At 28.9% G+C, this 12,762-nt stretch overlaps 1 protein-coding gene across 2 annotated transcripts in view; it reads left to right on the top strand.

The window, feature by feature from the left end:
• LOC106466542 (growth hormone-regulated TBC protein 1-A-like) overlaps positions 1-10,070 on the top strand; it is a 42,997-nt gene extending 32,927 nt beyond the window's left edge. For both annotated transcript variants that reach the window (XM_013926834.2, XM_022394572.1), the window contains exons 6-9: positions 814-974; positions 1,975-2,083; positions 2,452-2,637; positions 3,300-10,070. In XM_013926834.2, coding sequence (XP_013782288.1) covers positions 814-974; positions 1,975-2,083; positions 2,452-2,637; positions 3,300-3,404 — 561 coding nt within the window. In that variant the 3' untranslated portion in view covers positions 3,405-10,070. The remainder of the gene's footprint in view (positions 1-813; positions 975-1,974; positions 2,084-2,451; positions 2,638-3,299) is intronic.
• Positions 10,071-12,762: the final 2,692 nt, after the last annotated feature.

Raw genomic sequence — 12,762 nt, 5'->3', positions numbered from 1 at the left:
GAATATGACTGAAAAATTTCATTTTTTCTGAAAATTAGGTGTCTATTTACTTGTGACCACTCAGTGTATATGTGTGGGTGTGTATGTATGCAGCAAAATGGTAAATTTATTTTTATTGTATGACAGTTATTGTTATCACAGTGTAACTGCATGCCTCATTTCGTTGAATCAAAACATAGTTAGAAACTTTATATGAAAGTTTTAAAAGAATGTTTAAAGACAACAATCAGGTAAGCATTTTTAATTGTGTCTTAAAAAAATGTGTTACAGTGAAATCATTTTGAAATTTCAAAGCTGAAAAATCCTACAAATATAACATATAAAAATAATATATTTTATTTGCTGATGCTACATAATCTTTAGAAAGTAATTTTGAAATTTTAAATGATTTCATCAGGTAGGTTTTTTCACAATGCATTTTAACAAACCATACCACAAGTGTGTCAAATCAATGCACCCTGGTCTCAAAGAATAAAGAGCAAATCAGTATAATCCACAAGCTGCTGGTTGTTGAATGTGAGGCTTGTAGAAAACTTTCTAGTGAATAATAAATCCATTTGTTTTTTAACACTAAAGAAAGTATTCTTCTGGTGGGTGATTTTTTCTCACTTCAAATGGCATAATACATTTTATGCAATATTCTGTAAATATTAAATAGTTTTCTTTTTTTTTTATGTATTAGGGGTTAACTTTGATATTAGGTAATGGTAGTAGTCAGTGTTATTTTTCTTTCTCCAAAAGTGATATGTTTTGTTGAATTAATCTTTTAACCAGAAAGACAGCCTACTGCATTTGTTTTTTCCTTCTCAATAGGGGTTGAATTTTATAGCGGGAATCTTACTTCTTATCACTGAGGATGAAGAGACTACTTTCTGGCTTTTAAGAATTCTTGTTGAAAAGATTCTACCAGATTATTATACTAAAGACATGATGGGGTTGTTAACTGATGTTGAAGTTCTTGGAGAACTTGTCAGGTAAATTAATTGTAAAATAACACAGTTGAGTGTGAAAGTTTAAATGAAGTTCAATTACATAAATTGTGAGTGAAAGTTCAGTAGTTGTTTGCTGATTGTTTAATCTTGGTTTCATTTAAAGGATTGGAACTATGTTTTTCACCTGTAGCATAAGTCTTGTTTTTGGCTTTAATTTGAACATACTGGGGTTGGGATCACATCCCATTCACTTAATGCATGCCAATATCTAATGTCGCTAATAAACTAAAACATCTAGTGAAGTTCAGCTAGATAGTCATGTTAGTATTTTTATTGTTTGTCCTCAACTTTTTAATATTTAATTTTCTTTAGTTGAAAAAAAAGGAGAATATTGACCCATTTACACATAAAGATGTTTATTATATTTTTCATTATCAAAATAGTAGCAAAGTATACATATATGTATATTTTATGTGGAGTGATTGTGGGTATTATGCCTAAATTGAAATTGGTATTACATAGGCTGTGAAGAATTTACACTGCCATAAAAATTGGTAACAGTTGTAACATTTTGTGGCTTAATAAAATCTTTTTTTGCTGCTGTTGCATTAATGTAATATTATTATTATGGAACACTTCATTTTGGTACAAGATAATGACTTATAATGTTATTTATTGTTAACAACAGTTCTTACAACTTTTGTCTGACACTCAGCTGTAGTGATGTTGGAAAGTAGGTCATCATTCATTTGCCTTGGCTTTGGGTGGTTATTGTTTACCACAGACTTTCCAAAGAGCCTATTATTGGTTAGGAACTTTAAAGGACATATAGCTTGTAGTAATAAATTACTGTAGGGTTTTTAATTATACATTATTTTCTCAGGCATGATTTTCATTTGATTGTGAATAATTTCACACAAATGCAGAAAAAGGTATACACACCTATTATACCTGTGATTCAAATACTACAATAAACCTGTGTGCTGATGTATTATTATATACAATTATTTAAAGTTTGACTTATTATACGTTGTAATTGTAGATTGAAAGTACCCAAAGTTCATGAGCACTTGGTTTCCCATGATGTTACGTGGGCTTTAGTGGCCAGTAAATGGTTCATCTGTTTATTTGCTGAAGTACTGCCCGTGGAAGTAAGTTTTCTTTTAAAATCAGGAGAACACTGTATTTGAAATAGTAACTGTTTAAATGTATAATGTTATTTTATGGATAATCTGAGATTAATACATTTTTATTGTAACATTAGAAGAGGTATATGACTCCAGCATTACAAATTTTTTCATTTCTTAATTTAACATACTTGAAAATAATTCTTAAAATTTAGTTTTCTAAATCTAAAAGTACATGTATAAAGGTATAAATAGCAAGTTTTTTTTGAAAATGTAGTTTATTTGCTGTTTTTCATGTCAATGTTAGTTCGACTGTTTCTGATAACTACAAAAACATACACTTGTTTGTATTGTTGTTTCTTTATAATTTCTTATTTGAATTGTAATTGCAGACTATTCTAAGAATTTGGGACTGTCTATACTATGAAGGTTCTAAGATTCTTTTCCGAGTGGGTGTAACTTTAATAAAAAAAAATGAAGAAAAGATCTTGGCAGCCCAAAACTTTCCAGATATCATATCAGTTTTGAAATCAATAACTGGGGACCCACTTGTGACAGACTGTCATTCATTAATGCAGGTTGGTTAAATTTATAGAATCTCGGAAATTCTAATTATCTATCATATTTAAAGTAAAAGGTAGATCTCATTTTTCATAAAAGTATATGTCATGTTAACAGGATGCTATTGGAAAGTGACATCCCGACCTGCTACTTAAGACTTCTAATTCATTAAAAGAACTACATAGCAATTTTAAAGGTTATTTTCATCGTAAAAGGTTTGTTTCCTTTCTTGTAGATATTTTAAACTGACTGATAAGGAAAATGTCAGTTTTATTTTGATCTTCATCAGTGAACTGAAAATTAATAATTTTATTTTTTCTGAAAACATTAGCTGCAGCATGTAAATGTTACTATACTATAGAATTTTTCAAGTTCTCTGTAAAATTGAATATTATTTTTCAATATATTGAACAACTTTTTGATTTTTTTGGGTTTTTTAACATGCAGTCACATAAATATCTTTGATCATAAATACCTGATGACTGTAGAGGTTTTTAATCAGTGATATACAATACAAAATAAGGAATATAAGGCCAAAATTGAATATAGCACACATATTTTCAGAAATATAATTTACTAAGAAAAATATAAAAAACACTATAAAAGTATTTAGATAACTCTTGTAATTGTTATTTTATATAAGTTTCCATGTTTCTTGTTGCTTTTTCTAAATTTCTAGGCAATATTCAAAGAACCTGGGTCATTTCCAAGAAGCCTAATTAGCCGATTAAGAGCACAGTGTCGTATAAAAGTACTAAAGCAGAAAGAAGAACTGAAGCTGTAACCAATTATTAGCTTAATATGAAGAATCTACATTTGAATGACATTTGTCTGTTAATCTAGTCATTGTCATCATAGAAAAAAAAAAATTCAATGAAATTTTTCCAACTATAAGTGCTTAATATACAAAGCTTATGTGAAAGTATGTAGTTTTATTCCAATGACTACTTTGGGTTAAATTGATTTTGAAGAGGGGGTAATTTTTGAGGTATGAATGTGATATATATATATATATATATAACTTGTTAACATGTATGTTTCTATAGTGCCAATGCTATAATTACAGTTAGTTGTGTTAATAGATTGCTTACTAACTAGTTCTGTGAAAGTTCTAAAGTACTGTGGTAATTCAAAAATCTCTGAGTAGAAGGAGACACAAAAGCCTTGCTAAAATCAATGGATTTTTTCAGTATCTGTCAAAAATTCCAGATAGTTTGACATGAAACTGTTAATTAATATTTGCATTATATTTGAAAATGAAATTTTATACAAGGTTGCTTTCACAGAAACAGTACTTAATACAATATGTACTATTGAATATATTTGAGAAAAGATAAGAAAAATAAACTTACTTGAAAACCACTCTAGGTTTTTTTTCAAAAAAATTTTAATTAAAATGAGATAAACATCTTGGATGCCTTCCAAGTAAATTCACTGATTTTTTTTTCACTAGTTAATGTAAATATTTTTAACACTGTATACAATATTTAAAAAAATCTTAAAGCATTTGGCATAAAACTTTATTTTCAGGTTTGGTTAATGAAAACAAAAATGAAGCTACATTAGATGTTGCAGTTAATGTCTGAATGCTGCATGTTGAAGTCAAAAAGGTTAATTTCAATTGAATCAGGGAGTCTTAATAGGGAAGGTTCCACTGTTTTACATTAGTGAAATTGTGCTGCTTATTCTGTCCTCTTATAATTGGCATTTTTCACTATTACTGAGAACCACTCAAAATCCTATGGGGGAAAAAATTGGTGTGAAGCTCCATATTATCAAGATTCTTATCTAAAGAAGCAAGGATTCTCTTTTTGATTTCTCAAAAATCCAGAAATGTCTAATTGTTAGACTGAAATTATACACTGTGTACTAATGTGTATTCTTTCTCAGACTTTTGCATATTAACTAGGCCTGATCTAGTCCTAACACTAGAAATTTTATTAAATACCTAATTCTTGTTTCAGACGTAAAAATTAATCCAGTTTTCTAGACTTGAAAATATTTGGAGTAAAACAACTAAAGAATTGAATAAAAATTACATAATGTGTCAAGTGCATTTTGAGGACAAAACGTTTAAGAACCCAGCTAAGAAAAACTTTTAATTTCTAATACTGCTTATGTTGTTTATGTGAAACCCACTGCCTTTAATATCACCACTATGCTTGCTTCCAGTTCACCACATTGCCCCACCACACACACAGAAAAGTTTGCATTAAAATTATTTTTTCATCAAGTTTAAACATTCTGAATTAAGTCAAAAAATTTGTATTAGTTTTAGTACAAATTGGCACACAAAACATCTGTCATATAGCATATGTTCAAACTGTTTTCAGACAGCAGGAAAAGGAAACATTATGATGAACATGACAAAGAAGCAAGAGACACCACAGTAAAAAATTTGAAAAGGTTAATTTTGTTCAAATGTAATGATATTCTTTGTTACTGCAGTTTCAGGGTTTTTTATGTAATATGAATTGCATGAACAGGAAATGTACACAGTCAAGGACTCGGTCATTTAAATAATCTAGGAATTTATTCTTTCATGTTATGATAAACATTTTCTTAGGTATATCATTTTTGTGGTATTACTTCCAGTGAAAAATACTGATACATGCATATTGAAATAGCAGCCTTGCAATAAATACACATTACAGTTTCCTTGTCGTCTATACAGGTGACCACATGGTTATACCAAGTTAGTGACACAAAGTGAATGTAGTATAGTGACATCTTCCTCTATTAAGTCTTTCTGCTAATGAGTTAACAGATATATTCTACTATACTTTGAACTGAAAAATATATTAATCATACTCCTGTTTGTTTTTCTTTTTGAATTTTAGCAGTGTTAACTAGCATAAAACTCCTGTTGAACTTTAGTTTCAAAAGAATTTATAACTTTTCAGTTTTTCTCATCATAAAGACAAGTTAGAATATTTTGAATTATTTTCAGCAGTCCTTTTCATATTTTAATTATATTATGTACTGGGGTCAAAGGGTATTGCACGTGTTTTGTTTTTAAGTTATTTAAGTTTCTGAAATGGAGTATTTGTCTTGCTGTCTCAGAACATCACTATTGGTTATGATGTAAGTATAACTGATAGACTTAAAGGTTTGTTAAGCTAGAAACAACAACAAAATTTCCAACGTAAATCAATCATTACCCGTTGCTTTCCGATGTAGTTTTCGTTTTGAAACTGAAGACGTACTGAAGTTCTGAATGCAAGGAATTAATCCACAGCTCAAAACCATGTTACATTAGAGGTGATAAAAATATAGGAATAGTACAGCCTGAAAGTCAGTATAAGTAGGATCTAATTCATGCATGTTTGAGACTACCAGTCTCCATATTTATTAATTATAATTTGAACCAAACTTGAACTATTATGTATCATAATTAAGTAATAAAAAATAGTTTAATTTTTGTATTGATAAAGCATCAAAAAATTTAGATCATTGTAATATGGCTGTTCTGTGAGATCCAAGGTTGTGCATGTGCAACACTTAAATTCTACAATGTTAGTCAGAGATAAGATTAGGGAAATTGGGACATCATGGAAGAGGAGATTTACTTGTGTTTTAATTAAGGCAGCAAACTTATTATTTCATGTTTAATTACTTGTTTGTCTTAAGTCTTTACACTAGAAGTTAGAACTGACACACTGTTAATAGTTACGGAATATGGTGTAGATATGATAGTTATATCCAAATGAATGTTAAATTTAAAAAAAGAAGCTTTAATTCTTTCCTTAAACACTGACTAAGAATACAGTTAGCTGAGTATCAGACTTTATTCTTTTACAGAATATGGCCATCTTGATAGTGAGTTATGTTTTAAGAAGCTGTAAAAAGATTGCTATTTATATAATTTGAAAAGAAGCTTTTCCTTAAAACTTCACCCATTTTCTTATATTATTAGATCTTGATTGATTCTGATATAACAGCTATTCTTGTCTGAGAAAAGGTTTAGACAGAGGACAGTATATTTTGGAGATGTTGTTAATGAACTGCATCTGTCTAGGAAATTTGGATGATGTTTTGAGCTGCTAGCACAGATCATCATCATCATCACGTCAAATTGTTCAGAATTTATATCAGGTATAAATATAGTTGAGACCTTTATGAGTTGAAAACAAAAAGTAAAACAAAGTGGGATTGAGAGTGCAAGAGCATGGCTATAGAGGAGAGTTCTAATAAAGGTTATTGTAAATTCTTGAACAATTTTTCCTGATGAAGATACAAACTAGTTGCTCAAAACATTTTCCAAATTTCCTAGACAGATGTAGTTTATTAAGAACACCTTTCAAGTCTGAAATCTATTGTAAAATGGTGTTATTTATAGGAATTGAGAATAGATGCCAGAATATAGCCATTTCAGTACTGGTGAGTATAAAATAACAAATGCACACCACATTTGTGCAATATTTATTTAGTGGTGTTGGCAATATTGTTTCATTTCAGGACACCCATTGTAGTGTTGTTAGCATTTTAGTGCCTCACACCATGTACATGAGAGTAATATCTTAATTTTCAATTACCATTCCCGTGGTTTCAGTTTTAAGTCTTCAATCTTCAGTGTACACCATGTACATGAGAGTAATATCTTAATTTTCAATTACCATTCCCGTGGTTTCAGTTTTAAGTCTTCAATCTTCAGTGTACGAACTCAGATAGTTCTAATGTTAGAGAGAACTGTCAAGTAAATCCAGAATACATCAGCTAGTATGTATTCTGTAGCTATGGTTTGAAATATTTTCATTAATATTCATAATACATTTCTCTAAATAAAGCAGCATTTTCTTAAACAAAAGTACAATGTGCATTTGTTCAATAACATCATTAGTTACAGTGTAATAAGCTATACACATGTGTATAGTTTGTAGTAGAAGTTAGTACATAAATGTGTTTGTGATGACTTGTTGTTTGTTATGATTATTGAATTTCATGTTTTTTTTTGTCTTCAGTTATATAAATCTTTAATTTTTTTATGAAACAACTGATTTGATGAGAATGTCTTAAAAGTTTTTATCATTACTGATGAAAGAACAGACTAGTTTTACTCATATTGGTCTTCATGATATTGATTGACATGAAACTTCCTATGCATGTATAAGTTGACTTTTAACTGGCAGGATACAGATAAATACTCTTTTAAAGTTCCTCTATTTTTTAAAAGAAAAAAATGCTATTAATTAGGGTTTAAAGAGCAGTTTTGAGTTGTTAGTATTTGTTGTTTTTCAGTGTCAATTGAATTATTGTGTATTGAAAGTTTAAACAGTTTATCATGAAATACACCTATTTCTTCAATGAAAGACTTCAGCATGAGGCTAAAATTGTGAGATGGAACCAAACAGAGAAGTCCATTTTTAAATTTGTTTTTGAACAAACTTGTATTTCATGGAAATGGGTTTTACTGGCTGCTGTATGTTAATTACAGCTGCATTACAAATTTTATCGACCATACAGAAATACAAAGGTTTAAAGTTTTGTTCCTCCAAAATATGTTTATCAATTATGCTTAGGCTTTTCTAATTTATCATTTTAAAAATAGAACAGGAAACAAAAGTTTATTTTTGTTTGTGATTATATCACATTATCAGAAAACTAAGATATTGTTTGTGAAAATAGATTCATGCTTTTGCTAAAAATACCTGCAATTAATTTTAGGATTATTCAATTTTTTTAACATTTAATTTTTTTATCTCTTACATGGAGATAGTTACATGAGTTGTTTTCAATTAAATCCTTAGTCTACTTTGTTAATGAAACCATTGTCCAAGTGTTGTAATTGAATCCCAAGAATTCACAGATATTACATGTGTGTGCTTGTTTAAGTTACATTTTATGGCAAGAACAATAACTATATTCTGAAACTTTGATATTATATTAACATTGATTTGAAATATTTCTTGATAAGGTTTAATATTTGAATGCCAAAATTTAATTGAAGTTAACTTAAATAAAATTAAACAATGAAAAAGTAGATAAAAATGCTTTCTACACTCTTACTAAATGGATTTATTTTGCAACACTTAGGCCTATCTTTAATTGATGAAATTAACTTAGCTGGGCCTCACCAAAAGCACATTGTGGATGTTTTCATAATATTTGTAATGATTAAAATAGTTGGCAACATTGTCCCAGAATTTTAAGGAAAACATTATTACTGTAAGTAAAATGTGCTGGAAGTCTTGATATTTGATCACCTGAGGTCATCGCTTCAAGCAATAATGGTTACATGATTCTTATTTTATCATCTGATGAAATTTATTCTGACTATATCAGTGGTTGATATACATTCCATTGCATAAAGTAGTACTGCTTGTTAGTACATTGGTTTTCCAAAAATAACGTTCTAAAAATCTTTGAATCGTCAGGTCTTTATATAGGGCAATAAATCACTGGAAATATGTCAAAAGTTAATATTATTCAAAAAGCAAGTTTCATTTAGTAAATATTTTCAAAAAGTAGATGATCATATGAATTGTTACAAATTAAGATTTGTAATCTTTTTCCACAGCATAACTAGTAAGAAATTATATCAGAATCTTTTGGTAGAAGTATTCTGAGTGAAAACCAAAATCATTTTGTCTTTGCTATGATTTGATCCATAAAATTATTAACATTATTTAATTTCATTTCAGAGAAACTTTATATAAATGGTAGAAGCTTCAAAGTAAACAATTTTTATTTGAATTCAGAAAGTTATTGTTTTTGTGTGAGAAATGTTTGTTTTGAAAAAAATCATAAAATTACGGGTACATTGAAAACTGGCTAGTGTAATGCTCTGTATTAAGATAAATAAGAGTACAGCCAAGAATGTGATAAATATTGTGAGGAATGTTATGTGGTTCTTAAGTTTAATAATTGGATATGTTATACTTAAAATAATCATTTAACATGTTTTTAAAATTAATTAGAGTTGATTTCAATAGTAATGCTTTTTTCTGTAGTAGGGAAAAAAATTTGTGCCATAGAAGGAGCTTGCTGGAATGTATATGAATAACACCAAAATTATGTTCTGAGAAATTACTTGTTTTATTTGATTATACAATAATGTAAAACGAAACCAATAACTTTTGTTACATATAATTAAAATATGCACCTCATCTAATAGAAACCTCAGCAGAAAAATATTATAATTTTACCATTTAAATTTCTTATATAAAGCTGAAAAACTTTGAATATCAACTTATAAAACTGCAGTAGAAATGAAGTTTTATGAAAATGAACTTACTGAAAATATTCTATTGTTTACATTCAGTACAAGATATTGGGACCATTTAAAGTTACTTTTAATAAGCCATTTTACTAACAAGTCAATGTACTCAAAGTTTCTTTTTGGTCTGATATACAGGTTTAAAAGAGTAACATTTTTGAAGTGTAATACTATGTGTAAAGACTACACATAAAGACTGCTGTTTAATAAAATGCAATAAGCATAAGACAGGAATGCAAAGTGTTTGTATTTTTTTTTTGTATGGTTTCTACATAAATGCCACATTACTTTCAAGACCTCTTCCAATTATAAAAGTGTACAGAAAACAAAACAGTTAGAAAAGTTTTATAAAACATATTTAATGTTTGGTTAAAAATACAGGTTTACCTTCCAATTTATAGATTTTTGTACAAAGATAAAGAATTAGGAAGAAAATAAAGATTTCACTGGTAGGCCTACTTGCAATTTTATAGGAGTTTTAACAATACAAAAATGTACAAACTATGTCATAGTTGATTATTAACCCAAAAATATAACCTTTTCACCAATCATTGTTACAACATTTATAGTTTTTTAAATTGAGTGGAAAATAATTAGTGGTTTAGTGGTAAGTAAAAATTATTGTATGCAGAGTACTGCTTGGAACAATTGAACAAATCTCTGTCAACTGTGTAATTTTTGGTAACAAAAGAAGGTCCATGTGGTATCTGGAAAAGTTGGAATAAAAGAGAGAGAGATCTATAGGGCCTGATCTTGGGAGTCTTTCTTTTTTATTTCTTGCTTTGAATTTTTCTATGGATGTCGTGGATTTCTATCCTCCCAAAGTTAAAAACTTGTCACTTCGGTTATGGTTATCCATGTCTTCCAATGATTCTGTGAACATACTTGGTATGTAGGTAGATGTGCTTCTCTTAAGCCATGTTGATTAGCACCAACAGGAATTTTTCTCTGCAAATTAGTATCCTATCGTGATTGTATCTACATCTTCTCTGGTTACATATTAAACATTTTGTTACCTTAAACTTGCAAGTAAGCATGAGGTATGTGCAATCTTGAGAAAATCTTTTGGTTGTCCTAGCAGTTCCTGATGATTACCAGCTTCATGAGAATCTCTGTAGATATTATAATATCATCATGGCTTCAGGCAGATCTTATTAAATAATTTCGTCTACCAAAGAAGAAAATCATTGCATCTCCTTCAATTCTGTTCAGTTCAATGGTGCATTTTCTGTAAAATTTGCAAGAGAGTTGAGGAAATACTAAGTGCATTCCTTCCAGAAGTGGAATACCTACATCATCTGGTTGACTCTAAGATTTGTTGTTAAACACTCTGTTCCAAAGAAGTTTTTATGCTTTTAAGTTAATAAATGTAATATGACATTTGACGTTTCTACTCACTCCTTTACACTCTTAGAAACTACAGCAGGTCAGCTTCCCAATTTGAAATCTAAGCTATGCATTTGAAATAACTGCTACAAAATTTCTAGTCTGTTTGATATATTTGATTATATTAATTAACTCTTTCACTGTGCAATTAATTTTCACGCTGATTCCCAAAAAGTGTCAATTATCCACCAAAACATAAAAGTATGAATTTGACCCTTTGTATTACTTTTTCAATATTGAAAGAAGCTGTATTTTCTATACCTGACAGTAATATTCCTTGAAAACCATATTGGATAGTGAAAAATAATGATTTAAACAAAAAGTTGAGGAAAATTAGAAGTGTTCTCCAGTAAATGACACAAATATAGGCAAAAATTAAGTCAATAAGAGACCAAACTCATTACAAAATATAAAACAAATTATTTAGATAACAATATCCTGTTAACAGATAACAAGATACTGTCTTTATATAGATTCTTTGTGTTCCTGCATCGTTGGCAATTTTGTAATGAGGAATATGAACATTCTGGTTTCCTGGCAGCGTGCATGCAGGTTTAGTGATTGTTTTGATATTCCCACATGTTGCAGTAGAAGGAAACATTTTTGGTAACCTTGGGGTTAATTCGAATTTTGCAGTCAGTGGGTATAAATGTTTATTCGGATATATCTGAACTACTCAGCAAAAGGATTAATGTTTAGTTATTTTGGTTCTGATTTATTTAGTGAACTTTACCTAGGAGTTCTTAAGAAATAGCAACTCATTAAACAACATCAAACTTTTGTAGAAGGACTGTCTTTAATAGCACTAATCAGAAATAATGTAAGTGAAAATGCATTTCAAAAAATATTTTCTGTACCTATTGTTTCCAAAAAAGAAGATATTCATCTTGGAAGCTTTGAAATCATATTTCTGATAATGTATAAATATTTTATTTAAGATTTCAAGTCCTAACATTATGCATATTTTACATATACTTTAAAATGTATTAATGTGATTAAAGACATTATCTTACTAAAATCCATCCAGTCAACTTTTACTAATTTAACTCTTTTTACACCCATAAATTCCTAATAATTATCAACATTCCTTAAAAACTTCAATTTTGTGGATAATAACATGGTTTGTATTAGTTTTCAACCAAAGAGACATAAATGTTAGCGAAAGCTGTCACCATCCAATGGGTAAATCGGGATTTTTGGCCAGATGCTGAAAGATTCCATTCGAGTTTAAGGAGTTAAGATATAAGAAATACACAGGCATAGCCCAAAATAACTGAGGACTTAATATATAATTTTGTAGATTAACTTAAGGATGTTCCTGTCCACTAACCTCAAAGTCTATAACTTGCAATCAAAAATATAAAATAATTAATGCTTTATAATGTATAAAATGAAATTTCTAATTTTGACTGTTTGTTTATTAAAAACTAAACTACTATGGCAGAAGGAAATTTGATTTATATACACCCGTGCATTAGAAATTCAACACTCGTATATATATACACCTGGAAAAAAGTTAAGCACCCCCAAATATTTTTCA

This window comes from Limulus polyphemus, unplaced genomic scaffold, assembly GCF_000517525.1.
Source record: "Limulus polyphemus unplaced genomic scaffold, Limulus_polyphemus-2.1.2 Scaffold2295, whole genome shotgun sequence".
Classification (NCBI taxonomy): Eukaryota; Metazoa; Arthropoda; class Merostomata; order Xiphosura; family Limulidae; genus Limulus; species Limulus polyphemus.
Note: the sequence above shows the minus strand (reverse complement) of the source record. Positions and strands in the feature narration are given on the sequence as shown.